The following is a 14,794-nucleotide window of genomic DNA, read 5'->3' on the forward strand; positions in this document are numbered from 1 at the left end:
AAAAAAACGAATAATGTGTCTGCACTGTCACTGTTCATTTCTTGAGATCTATTAATTAAAGGGTGTTATCATCACACATTTTTTTCCATGTGGGCTCAACTGCCACTTTTATTTCTTATGCCTCCGCGATAGCGAAGGCCGGAACATTATGTTTTTCAGTTGTCCATCCTTCCATCTTCATACTCCTGCAGAGTTTGGAGATCAAAGGTCAAGGTCAGTATGACCACATTTATGTTTTGCATGGTAATGCGATATCGTAAGAACCATTTGAGGGACGGCTTTCAAACTTTGCACAAATGTCAACTGTGCCTCAAGGATGAACTGAGTAGATTTTGGAGGTCAAAGGTCACGGTCGCTGTGATCATACATTTAATTTTATGCAGGCGATTGTGATATCTAAAGAATACTTTGAAGGATGTTCTTTAAAGTTTGCACAAATTTTCACAGTCACTCAAAGATGAAGTGAGTAGATTTTGGACTTTTTAGGTCAAAGGTCAAGGTCACTATGACTGTGTTTACATTTTGGCAATGCAATTTCTTAAGAACCCTACCAAGGATTGTCTTCAAATTTTGCACAAATGTTGACTGTGACTCAAGGATTCACTGAGTAGACCTTGGAGGTCAAAGGTCGAAGATCAAGGTTGCCGTGACCTTATGTTCATTTTATGTCTGGATGGTCTTCAAACTTTGCACAAATGTTGATTGTGACTCAAGGATGAACTGATTAGATTGTGGAGGTCAGAGGTCAAAGGTCCGCTGTGACTTTAATGCAAATGTTGTTCTTCAGAATGTGTTATGGCAACATGGTGCCCTTCATGGCGGACGTGTTTGTTTGCATGTTTATTAACAACTCGTGGTGTGGAGACATGCGGACTGTTCATAAGCATTGCTCGCCAGATGTGGAGTTTTTACTGCTGAAATGCCATCCCTGCTGTCTACCGAGGGAATTTACTGCTGTTTTTGGCTGCTGTTTACATCCCCCCGCGAGCCAACTCCACAACATTATCCGCGCGTTACAGACGACTCATCCTTACACTGTTTTTATCACTGCTGGTGACTTTAACCAGCCTAATCAAAGGACTGTATTCCCTAAATATTATCAACACGTGGACATTCCCACCCGTGAAAAAAACACATTGGATCACGTCTACAACAGCATACAGTGGGTACGGAAAGTATTCAGTCCCCCTTAAATTTTTCACTCTTTGTTATATTGCAGCCATTTGCCAGGTTCATTTTTTTCCTCATTAATGTACACACAGCACCTCATATTGACAGAGAAACACGAAATTGTGGAAATTTTTGCAGATTTATTAAAAAAGAAAAACTGAAATATCACACAGCCATAAGTATTCAGACCCTTTGCTCAGTATTTAGTAGAAGCACCCTTTTGAGCTAATACAGCCATGAGTCTTTTTGGGAATGATGCAACAAGTTTTTCACACCTGGATTTGGGGATCTTCCGCCATTTCTCCTTGTAGATCCTCTCCAGTTCTGTCAGTTTGGATGGTGAACTTAAATGATTTTAGCAAATGGCTGCAATTTAACAAAGAGTGAAAAATTTAAGAGGGTCTGAATACTTTCCATACCCACTGTATGCAGTGCATACAGGGCTGCACCTCACCCCCACTTTGGACAGTCAGACCACATCTCATTTTTCCTGTACCTGGCCTACAGACAAAGACTGAAACAAACAAACCCTATCACCAAACAAGTTCAACTCTGGACCCCAGAGACTGAGAGCACCCTGCAGGACTGCTTTGCTCAGACAGACTGTGATGTGTTTAAAGTGGCAGCCACTCTGGAGGACTCTTCCGTCAGCATACAAGATTATGCTGAGAATGTGACTGGGTACATTAGCACTTGTGTTGACATCATTGTGCCTATCATACAAGTCAAGAAGTTCCCCAACAAGAAGCCCTGGATAAACAGTCAGGTACGCCACATGCTGTGTGCTCGGTCCATTGCATTTAGATCAGGCAATGAGACGGAGTACAAAGCTGTGAAGTATGGATTGAGGAAAGCCATTACAGCAGCCAAGAGGCAGTACAGAGAGAAACTGGGCGGCTTCTACTCTACTGCTGACTCTGGGCGGATGTGGCAAGATCTTTGAGTGATGTTCTTCAAGCTTTGCACATATTATCACTGCTTGTCAAAGATGGAGTCAATATGTATTGGAGATCTGAGGTCAAAAGTCAAGACCACTGTGATCTTGTGTAAGTTTTTCTTGTGAACACCCAACACTAACCTTCCCAAACATTGCCATTATCACTACAAAACACCCATAACCTCTACCTCTACATCTGCTACAAACAGGCACCCATCCTCATGGAGGCATACCACCGCCATGTGGTACTTCTAGTTTAATTATGACCTAATAGCATATGCATTAGTTGGCAACTACTGTATAGTTAGTTCTATGAATAATGCATGCATTTCTTATATGGGCAATGTTTAAGAACAAATCCATTTTGCAAACAAACAGGGGCAGGATATTATCAGAAAGTTCATCATAAGAAACAAGCAAATGCACCATTTGAACCTGCCTCCTCCCGCCTCTTAGCCTGCACCATAGTCGAATTGGCCATTAAGCTCAATGGGCCACCACATCTTTGGGCTGGTGGACTGTTAAAAAATGTCCCTTATGGGCACTGGTCAAAAGCTTGGCAGTTAAAATCAATGTACTTTGGTGTAGTTGTGTGAAGGTTTTGACTTTTGGTTTGTCCATAATTCTTTTTGCACGTAATTCTTGTGCTAGTGTGGGATATTCTGACAGCTGGATGACAGAAAAGAGTCCACGCCATGTAAGTGGGATGAAAAGAGTTTGACATAGCTCAAAATCTCTATCCTTACAATCTTACATTTTCAACATTTTATTTCCCTCTCTTTTTCTGCACATATTTTAATCCAGTAATTTCTCTTTGAAGAAAATGGGCTTAGAATAATTGCAGGTAGAACTTCTCTTTTCATTGCTTCGGTATTATTGTGGTGTACATGCTGGTGTACGCTGGCATGGTTGCTTACCTCTAATGAGTGAGGTAATGCCCAGCTTAGTCACGCAGATATTCTGCTGCTCCTCACTAATAAGCAGGTCAGCCACCACATACAGGTCTGGTCTCATAGAACGAGCATGATCGAGCATGTGCTGCAGAGCCAAAGCACACCACACACAGCCAGCAGGGTTACCACCACACCATGCAAAGTTAAACAAAGAGTTAAAACCAGAAAAATAAAAAGGAGGTACATAGAAAAGAAAAAAGATTGACAATACAAGGAAGAGGAGGGACAGGAGGGTAATAGAGATGCATAGATGGACAGATGTGCAAACAAAGAGAAAAAGGATTGAACATGCATGATGATGGTTTGGGTTGATGGGATTAGGGAACCAATTAGGGTGAAAATAATACAAAACCAAGGATATATAGTTTAATAAATTTGTATTAAAAACACATTTAAAGTGACGGAACAGTGACAATATGAAACATTGATGTACATGTGAGATGCAGTTACATTAAAAAGCCAAAGGACACAGAACAAATAGAAAAAATAGAAAAGGAAGAAGATATTTAGTGTCATTCCCAGTCTAAACAGCTCACAGCATTTCTTTCTAATCCACTAGACTTTGCAGTGCTTTGTCTAAATTGCGCATTTTCCAGCACAGCAGGGAGCAGAGTGGAGTGAGGAGACAGAAGTCGGGGTCAGTACCTCGCATCAAACTGGTGATTCCCAGGCGGTTTACAAACACATTGTCAATAAGCTGACTGCTGGTAAAGAGCTCAGCCATCACATAGAGGTTAGGCTTGATGGCTCTGGCTGCTGCAAGCATCGCCTACAGGGACCAACACAAAGTACACAGCAGTTAACCTGGAGTCTATCCACCAGAAATAAATGTGTTTTCCCTTACAAATCCATCATATCAGGCCAGGATTAGATAACACTCATATACTTATAATTTGCCTTAACCTTTACTGTTCTCATTAATAAACACGGATGATAAGAGGGGCCTACACTTTCTCCATGGCTTGACTCTCTGTGTGGGCCCCATAAAACATTTTAAACAGTGTTGCAAAATTTTCAAGAAATAAACCAACCAGAATGGTCTTATATACAGTAGATTGTTTGTCCCTACCCTTTCAGGAGCTTCTCATGAAATAGTGCCCCTGTGGCAGTAAGGCATACCAGAACGTTGTTGTCATGGTTACAATATAAACACACGGTGAAGCTTATGGAATGGTAACGGTTCAGTCAAAAAGCAAGAGCATGGTTTTGGTTAATAAGTACTTAGTTATGGGTCATAATAAGATGCTTAATAGCTGCATAATAGATGCTTGCATAGATGACCTCTAGGATCATTTTTAGTGCTGTTTATTATATATAAGTTGCATTTATCATTTATCATCAACTTGGATACCTCAGAAATTAGTATGGATTCCATGTACATCAGCATCCAATAAATGGATAGAGGGAGAACAGAAGGTACTAGTAATGGTATTGGTCTTTAGATTAACAATTTACAGCATGTTATGACTAATTTGACAAAAAATACACATCACATTTAACACCTTTATGAGTGTATATGCTCAGCAGAATCATGATCAGTAAGCAGTAAGCTGTGGTTTCACTGAAACAGTAAGAGTAATAAGAGAATACCTCAGTCACATGCAGAGGGGTGGAGAGGCAGTTGACCAGGAATATGCCAGAGAAGACCTTGGCTGTAATCTCTGTGTATGCCTTCATGTGAGTCCACAGGTAGGGACAGTCCTCTGGTTTCTCTCCATAACGAAGCTTGATAGTGCTGTCTTGACAGACCAGTTCTCTCCGCAAGTAGACTTCTGAGCCTGCAGACATAAGAGGAAGAAATGGCAGATTAGGGGACTTGGTAGTGCAAATATCTGCCTATTCATTGTGTTAGATTTGAATGTGGAGATTTACCTTTCTTTGTTTGTTAGTTTTTTTTTAAATCTATTTATCTATCTATCAATCCCTGTTTTGTTTGTCAAATGTCAAAGGATGCTCATGCATGTGGGTGATGTGATACACATCCCTGGTTTGACACTACTCCATTGATCAACAGGTGGTGGTAATGTTGCCCAAAAAAAGCAGGGGAGAAGGACACCGCTAACCACCGCAACTTTTTTTGTTTAAACTAAATTCCAAATGGCACCTATAAGTGTACAGGAGAAAAAAAAATTGGTGCTTAAAAAACACAATGACACGCATGTCACAGAGTCATTGTGGACATTTGATTAATGAAATCCTGTGATGTGGATGAGTTATGGGCACCTGAAATGCTTCAACAAATGTTCTCTGTGTGGAGAATTGAAAGTATGTGGCTGCACAAGTGGCTCTGTTGGGCTGTACTTAGGCACAGCAATGCTTTAAGCTATGTTCAGATATTTACTGACATGCTCACAATGACAATGCTAACAGCTGATTGTTTTTAGCAAATAATGTCTATTGTATCTACTTTCATTGTTTAGCTTGTTGATGACATTCCTATCAGCTGGTTGGTCAGTATGTCACTAGTTTTGCAGGTCTTTGGTCATAAACAAGAGAACTGGACAATTCAGATTTTGATCTGATAATGGTGATCAATGGAGTGTCAGGAGATTACCAAAGTTATTAGTATTATGGTCTGGCAGATAGACAAACAAATAAAGCACAAGTAGACTGATGCATCATATACCCTCTCACGCATATGCAAGTCGACTCGCAAAAGCGTGTTCCAGAGAGTGATTGTTTTCAGCCTGAGTTAAACATTCTACTTAACTAGCATTTGTTTGTCTCTAGCAGATGTATTTACAATTAAACAGAGGTGGGACCAAGTCATTGTTTTGCAAGTCCCAAGTAAGTCTCAAGTCTTGGCCCTCAAGTCCCGAGTCAAGTCCCAAGTCAAGACAGGCAAGTCCCGAGTCAAGTCCAAAGTCAAGATTGACAAGTCTCAAGTCAAGTCCAAAGTCCTACACTTTGAGTTTCAAGTCCTTTCGAGTCCTTTTAACCACACAGCAATAATATATTATGTAAGAGGTAAGCATATTAAACAGATGTCAGAACATCCCTTATAGCCACACATGAACTGTATTGAAACTACTCTTAATTACTCATATTATTAATATCAATCTTAACATTGTGTGATAATATATTTTGTATCTTAGTGTGTTACGTTGCAGCACGTAGACCAGCAACTCACGTGTGCAAGCTAACTTGTTTTTTCGTCAATGGACTGCTGGAGAGTAAGAACAACGAGCAGTATAACTTTGTTTTCCTGTCGGAAAAATCCGTCTGACAGCAAGCTAAAACGGTACACATATTCTTAATATGGCGCACATTTAAAGTGACCTTGATTTTATTAGGTTTGCCTCTTTGTAGGTGGCTAAAATATGCGTTGCTGCTAACCGCCGTCTACTGTGTGATACCTTGACTAATGTTATGTATAAGTACCTCAACCATAGCCCTGTTAAAAAAATACTTAACAAAGGTATGAATAAGGGAGTGAACTCGCAGTAGACGCAACAAATTACCGTGTTTGCAATGATTTAGCTACACAGCAAAGAAAAAGCTACTTAGCCAATAAATGTAAGCTTTCATTCAGAACTTACCTTTCTTTGTGCAACTTTAGATGTCGAACGAAGTTCGAAGTTGTTGCGTCTCCATCTGTAATCTTCGAGCCACATGTTTTGCATACTGCAATTCGTTTTTTATTGACCACCTCGTAGTTTTTATACCCGAACGAAACTATCTTTGGTATCATTTTTTCCAGCTAGCGCGCTGTTTGACAGTCCGTCTTCATTGGTTGTCCTGCAATTTGATTGGATGGATGCTGTCGGATCAAAACAACGTTGATCTAATTTGATTGGATGTTGTGCCGACAGCACACACACAGACGCACACATACAAAGAAAGATACAGAGCGTTCCTTAAATAACATCCTTTTTAATCTTTGGGTTTTTGAGGAAAGTAGCAAGTCTTGTCGAGTCAAAAGGCTCAAGTCCAAGTGAAGTCACAAGTCATTGATGTTAAAGTCCAAGTCGAGTTGCAAGTCTCTTTACATTTTGTCAAGTCGAGTCTAAAGTCATCAAATTCATGACTCGAGTCTGACTCGAGTCCAAGTCATGTGACTCGAGTCCACACCTCTGCAATTAAATAAATAAAGCAAAAAAAAGGTAGAGTGAATGTATTAGTCATTGTTGCCCCTGTTGTTTACCTGGTTCGGCAAAGTCCCTTAGCAGATCATTTCCTTTCAGAAAACCATCATGGGCAAAGAAGTAACATGCTTTCTCCCTCCGCTCCATCAGCTCAATTTCCTCATCAATGGTCATTTCTTCAAATGGAAAGGTGAAATACCTGGAGGGGGTACATTCACTAACTCAGATAGTGATAACAACATGAAGATCGAAACATAATATACAACAAAGTATTATTACACCTATTTCAATAACTAACAATTACTTAGAATCTGTGAAATGATTTAAAGGACACTGTAGTGGAATTGATGATTTTAGTTCTTTTGTGTGTATTTTGGTGCCGCCTAGTGGTAGCTGTTAAATTGCAGTTCAGGAAGTAAATGACATAAACAGGAAGTGACATGAACAGGAAGTGACATGAGCAGGAAGTTTTCAGAGAGGAAGCAGTAAAGTGTGTGTCATCTGCATAATCCAGTCACTAAAGTTCACTGAAGCGGCTTCATCTGTAAGTTAAATGTGTATTACAATTATATTGACACGGTTATGTGTCCGTTTCTGTAATTTATATATTTTAATTTATATATATATAATTTATATAATTATAAAATATAAAATTATATATATATATATATATATATATATATATATATATATATATATATATATATATATTGCGGTCGCTGGTTGCGTTATTTATGTCAGATATATTTTCCTTATTTGCCAACTTATTAATCTGTTTGTATTTTCTGTGTTCTCATTTGTAGTTTTACAGAGAAATTACATATTTTCTTCATTAAAATTCCTGCCAAATACAACACACGGCCTGTTCCTTGGAGGATGTTAGTGCTGAAGATATTTTGTTAAGCTAGCTGTATAGCTTTAAGAAACGTTGCCTGCAACAACCTTCAGTGAGGACAGCATAGACACGATTTACCTGTACCTTATGCCTGTTTTCTTCCTGAGTTTATTTAACAGACAAATTTAAGTCCACACATATTGACACTTTTTATTTTATCTGAGGATAATGAAAAATTTAAGATAAATAAGAGTACCTGGGACAGAGCGGGTATCTCCTTGTGACTGGACCCAGTTTAGGCCCCTCTTCAGCAAGACGCTCATAAATTACACTTGCCACAATGCAGTTAGTTGCCTGAAAAGAAACAACAGCAGTAGGGTTTCATCAAATAGTTGGACCCGAAAAGAAAGTAAGGATTGAAAGGAACTCACTTTCCAGACCAACTCCAGACTAAATCTCACATAAAGTACACACTCACACACCTGCTCTGAATGGAGGTTCATCTCTTCATACAGCTCCAAGTTCAGCTCCTCCAGTTTCTTTCTGAAACAGTTGCAACAGTCCTGGATGGCTGATGGGCTCATACTGTTACTGGTGAGAGGAAGAGAGAGGTGGAGTGGGGTGTTAGTTGTTAATGCCTCTACATAGGTAACTATAGGAATCATAACAAAAATTAACAAATTATGTGTCATGTTATAAGGTCAATAAAATTCAATAAATTATTTTGACTTTTACTGTTTATTGTTGTTGTTGACTATTTTGAAAATAAAATATTGCAGTTCTTACTTCTTGAGAACAAATGAAAAGATGTCCTAAAATACATACAATGACGATGTCCTAAAACATAACATTGCCTGCACATGAACTAATTTCACTCAGGCATGAAGGTATTTCACATATTTTCAAATAAACTAAATAAGATAAGCAAATGTTTATCATCTTTCAAGGACAGTTTATAACTGAAGAAAATGAAATGTTTGATTTGTTTTGATGTTTTTGTTTTTTATTTGTTGCTTTTTGATTAGCCAGCCAAAAAACCTTTAAGGAAGATCCTTTTTTCAGCAACTTCATCAGTGATCACATCAGCATCCAGAGTGAACTTGAGCTTTGAAAATATATGTGACAGACAACCTGAGTGAAAAGGCTAAGCAGAAATTTGTATGCCAAACCAAGAAGGTGGTACTGCCTGAGAATCTGGTAGCAACACTATGGCACTCAATGCAAGAGGTGTCAGGTTCCGCTCTGTGAGCCGGGGCGGTTTTATTTTGATAATGTGGTGTTTCCTGTTTTATTTTGGTAATTGTTTGTTCACTGCCTTTCCTCTCGTTCCAGGTGTCTTGACTTTCCTCTCCTTGTGTGCTCCTCCCACCTCCTGATTACCCTTCCTCCCTTAATGTGTTTCACCTGTGTGTAATTGTCTCCCCTCCTCCTGGTGTATTTAGTCCCTGTCCTCCCTGCACTCGTCGCCAGATTGTCTTGTGTGTTACTTGTGTTCCTACCAAGCTTTCCAGCGTTCCTTGTTGTGCTCGTGATACTGATTGTTTGACCTTTGCCTGGATTTTGGATTTCGAGTTTGCCTTCTCCCTATTGTACCTCTGCCTTATTGGACTGATTGCACGTGTATCGAACCCGGACTGATTAAACCGTTTTTCTGGTTATCCCTAACTCTGACTCTGCGCCTGTGTCTACTCCACCACCTACCCTGTCCTGACAAGAGGAACAGTTTTTACAGCAGATTACAACCTCCTCCTTTCTTTCCTCATCCTCCGCTCTTACAGTCCTGTACCCTTGTAATGGTAAGATTTTCAGTCTTTCCCACTGCAGGACAACACTTCTTAATTCACAATGCAAATTGACAGCAGTTGCATTTGTGTTATATTTCAATGGACACTTCCTGAATTCTTGAGAGGCTGACCATAGCAATGGGAAAGACGCCACTTGGTTTCCAGGGTCCAGGAGATCCAAGTCACAGTGTGCTGTGACTTGTGAGTTGTGCTCAGAAATCTTCATTGTCTCAACACCTGTGTCCATGATAGAATTATGCAGTGATCTTAACTTTTTTCTGGACTTGTGATAGTCTCAACAGGAGTCATCTCACAAGGCCTGCCTGTTTTTTGTCTTTGGTGGCTTTTGTGGCTTCCACTTTCTTCATTTTCCTCCTGCGATTTCCCATTTTTCCACCGGCTAAATCTATCAAATTCGTCTCATACTTCAACAGCGCTTCAATAAATTCATGTGCACTAGTATGAATGCTTGTTGTCCATGGCTGTTGTTGGCCATCTCACTGCTGCATGCTACTTTTGCATTAATCTAGGCTGTTAACAGGCATTAACTAATTTTGTTGCATGCACGCAGAACACTCTCATGCAGACCCAAAGTGACAGGCACCCAGAGAAGGCTGGTAAAGAGACTGACATGGTACAAACTTAATGGACATTTTGACAGCCTACCAGTGCAGTGGCCCACCAGGATTTTTCCTGGTATGCCTGCTGGCCAGTACACCACTGATATTTGGTGTTTTAGTAGAACAATAGTTCCTCTATCACTTCTGTTACTGAGGTGAAAAAAGGCAACCATGCAGAGTCATCTGAAATCCTCATATCCATTTTAATGGTTCTGACCATCTTAACAGAGGTGACTTGAGATTATTACGGCTGCAATAGCAGGTAAGAAAAACCTGTTGCATGCCGCCCTTTTTGCGTGTAATTTCAGTGGTCTATAGTTAGTGTCATTCTTAAACATTTTGTCGTAATGTTACTGTTATGTGATCTGTAGTTAATGCTTCACTCGCATTCTGATTTGTATACAATTAAATCACTTTCATAAGAGCCTGAAAAGGTTGTTTTTCTCAGATTTTTCACCATGCAGAATCTGCAACTTAAAGAGTTGATCATTACTGTAATGCTGTAATAGTAATAAAAGTATTACTGTAATATCTTGACTCCCAGTATCCAGTCCTATTGTCCCTGTCACATGGGGTGTAAAGCCAAATATTAAAGCTATAGAGAGGAGAAACCTGTGAGGTATGAATATGTCCAGGGCGGAGTTCATGTCCACTGTGTTTCCAAAGCGTCGGTGCTGAGGGTCTTGAACCATCTTTAGCTGCTTCTTACACTCTGGGCTAGGCCTGGACCTGACACCTAAATTACCTGGATGAACAAAGGTCCATAGACACAGCTCATCAACATTCTGAACAGAATGCAATGGTGTTTTATTTCGTTTGTTTCCTGTGCAGAAAAAAAGAAGGTGTTAATTACAGTGAACTGGAATATATATTGCAGGTGTTCTTGTTATTGTATTTTTTGTTTTGTTACATTTCACAAAGCTTAAATAGATTTGCCCTAAATAACTAAATAAGATAATCTTGAGTTTAACTTTTAACCATGAGGTGTAAACACTTAATGAAATATTCTAACATATCATTACTGAAATAGCACTATTTCTTTTGATACTTTTCTAAGTTCTACTAAGTTTTACTTATACTACAAAGTTCTACTTATTTTTGAAAGTTTGTGTGACTGAAGTGTGTTTCTTCATCATTGCCTCACCAGCCTGCAGCAGCTGTCTGAACTGCTCCACGGCTACATCCACACTGACCTGCAGGAACTCCCACAGCCTGAGCCTGGAGAAGACCTGCTGCCACAATACGCAGTGCAGAGCCTGACACAGATACACACGTTTACACTAGTTACACTGTGGTGACAAACAGAATGGCTAGCTGATGAATGAAGTGCTTCATTTATATACCACAACAGAGTTGCAGGTGGCCTGGGTGCTTGGTAGGCGTACAAAGTGCAGGAGAACCATGTTTGCATCCTGAGTTATATGTGTGGTTATGTTTAGGCAGCAAAAACACTGTGTATTGTGTTTGAAGTCACTTCAGACTTTTTCTGAATCACATCAAGAATTATCTTCCCCTAACCTAAACCAAGAGCTTTGAGTGCCTAAAGGTACCCATAAATTGTGTGTATATCTTTTCAAAACTTTGATCAGTCTCTTCCAATGTGATTATTCATGTGTATAAATAGGAATAAATAAAAATAAAAAGAGGAATGTGTCTGAAAACAAAATTATTTCAACTTTATGGGCAATGGTGTATTTACTGTTCAAATTAGTTGTATAGTTTCAAGGGGACAGGGTTGCCTTACACCCAACAGATTTAATACTCATGGGGTAATAGGAACAAAAACAAAAAGTGACAAATCTGGTTATTGGTAATGAAAATATTTAAGACATTTATGTATATGAAGTTGCATTTTGACCCTAATTTTAATACAAGTAGCTGAGAAAATAAAGTCTCACGCTTATGTGCTGCTCATCTTGAATGAGTGCTGGTACTCCTTGTTCAGTATATTTTCCATCAGCCACCTCACAGCTGAGGTGCCACAGAGCTCTGTCCAGAAGCCACGCTGGTTTCAGATAAGGAGCATTTACCAGGTTGTAACCACATTCAGGATGGAGGTGAATCCACTCACTGTCAACAGCTAGAGACAATGGAGGACGAGAGGAGAAAGATATAAAAAAAAAAAGAAAATGTTATATTGTCTATTTGTTCCTGTATATTCAAGTCTTCCTGTATATTCAAGTGTCATCGTATCATTATGAATGCCTACCAGAGACTATACTCTTAAGAGCTCTTCACAAAGCTCCTGAAGAGACACCTTTATTGTGATAGCTCCTAAGCTGAGAGAAGGAGTAGGACTGACCCTGTTGCTATGGATTATAAAAAAAAAATTTCAGTCGCTATGTTGTGAATTTTTTCTATCACAGAGACTTTGTGGACTGTGAATGTACACTGTTACCCATAAAATTGGAATAGTGAAATATTTGACCTCTTCTCATGAAATGATTGTGACAGTGTGAGTTATTCTTGATAGATACAGTGTATATCTTCTCAAAACTTATTGATCAATCTCTTCCAATGTGATTACTTATGTGTATAAATAGGAATAAAAAGAGGAATGTGTCTGAAAAGGAAATTATTCCAACTTTATGGGCAACAGTGTATATGCATGCATGTTATTGTTTTGTAGATTTCCTTTTAAATTGATAAATTTTCCTTTACATAAGCCCAAATGACAAAATTAAGCAGGTTTTGATAGATTGCAAATTTAATAGAAAACCAAAGGCTGAAATTTCTCATTTAAAAAATATGAGGATGAAGGAATCCACCTACAGTGGAGACGTTTTGCTGTGGCACTCCAAATTATTGTCATATGGATTCTTTTTGCTTTAATTATCCTTGAGATGTGTCTAGAACTTGATCAGAGTCCACCTGTGGTAAATTGAATTCACTGGGCATACTGTAGTTTAGAAGGGCTCACACTTGTGTAATAAAGTTGCACAATTCTAACTGCATGTCAAGACAAAAACCAAGCCATGAAGTTCAAGGACCCCTCTCTGTAGACCTCTGCAATAAAACTGTGGCAAGGCTTATATCAGGGCAAGGGTATAAAACCATCTCTGTGGCTGCATGGAGGCAACTTTGAGTGAAAGGCAGATTACAGCCTGCTTGGAGTTTGCCAAACAACATTTAAATGACTCTGAGAATGTGAGGCATCAGATTCTGTGGTGAGTGGTGTGGTGGTGGTGTGATAAGACAAAAATGTAATCCTTTGGGCAGAACTCTAAGTAGTATATCTGTTGAACACCTGGCACTGCTCATCACCTGGCTAATAACATCCCTACTGGAAAGCATGGTGGTGGCAGAATCTTGTCATGTGGGTGCCTCTCAAAGGCATAGACAGGGAGACTGGTGAGAATTGAGGGAAGGATGAAGTCCTTGAAGAAAGCCTGCTCCAGAGTGTGTGCCACTTCAAGGGGAAAAACATCAATTTATGCATTTTAAATTAAATCTACAACACAACATGAGGGGTTGCATAAGTTAATTGTGTAGATTCTGTATCAAGCACCATGAAGGTATTCTCATTAACCCCTTAATTGACTGACAGACAGGCCACTACATTTAGGACAAGCTGCATAGGTTTGACTGCACATGCTGGCAGTCTTGCCAGGAGGATATTTTAGTAGTCAAGGTGAGAGGTGACTAGTGCCTGTACAAGGACCTGAGTGACATACTTGGGTAGTACACAATCCTTCTGATGCTAAATGGTGTGAAGTGACATGACCAAATGGCAGATGCAAAATGCTCAGTGAAAGTTAGTAGGTCGTCAGTCATGATGCCTAGTGATGTTGTGGTGAACAGAAGGACTACCTGGAATCACCAGGTGTTTAGTTTTTGAGAGCCTGCTTTGATGGTATTCTATCATTGGTTTTGAGATATCATTGTGGTAGGCTGAGGTCAGTGATGAGGCAGTAGGTTTTTTTTGGCAGGAAGAACAGAGCAGAGTATCAGCATAGCAGTGGCAATAAAAATTATGTGAGCAGATTATCGGGCCAAACCTAAGTTAAACTAAATAAAACCTACCATAACATCAGTGAAGCTTATGACATAAGGTGGTGTGGCAAAGCTTTGCTAAACAATCAATTCTGAATTCAGATATATAGACAGCTAAATGTAGTTTCAATCTTTGAAAATGAACATCCGAAAGGGAGTTTTCATGTTCTGACAAAGTGCACCCTGTTGCCATTACCATTCTATCTATGTATATGACCTTCAGCATGAATTGAGACTAAATGTCAATGAGGAAACTGAGAAGGTGATGCAACAGCCACAGCTGCCTGCTGGAAAGGCCACACCACAATCACTATCCTTGTTAAAAATAAGACAAGGTCACTTTTCACTCATCATATGGAGCCCCTGCGGCAGCAGATAAAAATAAGAAAAAATGAGAGAGAATACCGTAGTCTCAAT

At 39.4% G+C, this 14,794-nt stretch overlaps 1 protein-coding gene across 6 annotated transcripts in view; it reads right to left on the reverse strand.

Moving 5' to 3' along the window:
* LOC121200747 (glycogen debranching enzyme-like) overlaps positions 1 to 14,794 on the reverse strand; it is a 74,293-nt gene that overhangs the window by 51,153 nt on the left and 8,346 nt on the right. For all 6 annotated transcript variants that reach the window (XR_005896561.1, XM_041066219.1, XM_041066221.1 and 3 more), the window contains 8 exons: positions 12,283 to 12,464; positions 11,529 to 11,640; positions 10,997 to 11,129; positions 8,463 to 8,571; positions 8,237 to 8,334; positions 7,205 to 7,344; positions 4,651 to 4,838; positions 3,706 to 3,829 (listed from right to left, as the gene is read on the reverse strand). Coding sequence is in view for 5 of the 6 variants with exons in the window: in XM_041066219.1 (XP_040922153.1) it covers positions 3,706 to 3,829; positions 4,651 to 4,838; positions 7,205 to 7,344; positions 8,237 to 8,334; positions 8,463 to 8,571; positions 10,997 to 11,129; positions 11,529 to 11,640; positions 12,283 to 12,464 (1,086 nt within the window). In the remaining variant the exon portion in view is untranslated. The remainder of the gene's footprint in view (positions 1 to 3,705; positions 3,830 to 4,650; positions 4,839 to 7,204; positions 7,345 to 8,236; positions 8,335 to 8,462; positions 8,572 to 10,996; positions 11,130 to 11,528; positions 11,641 to 12,282; positions 12,465 to 14,794) is intronic.

The sequence above is a fragment of the Toxotes jaculatrix genome, chromosome 20 (genome assembly GCF_017976425.1).
Source record: "Toxotes jaculatrix isolate fToxJac2 chromosome 20, fToxJac2.pri, whole genome shotgun sequence".
Lineage (NCBI taxonomy): Eukaryota > Metazoa > Chordata > Actinopteri > Toxotidae > Toxotes > Toxotes jaculatrix.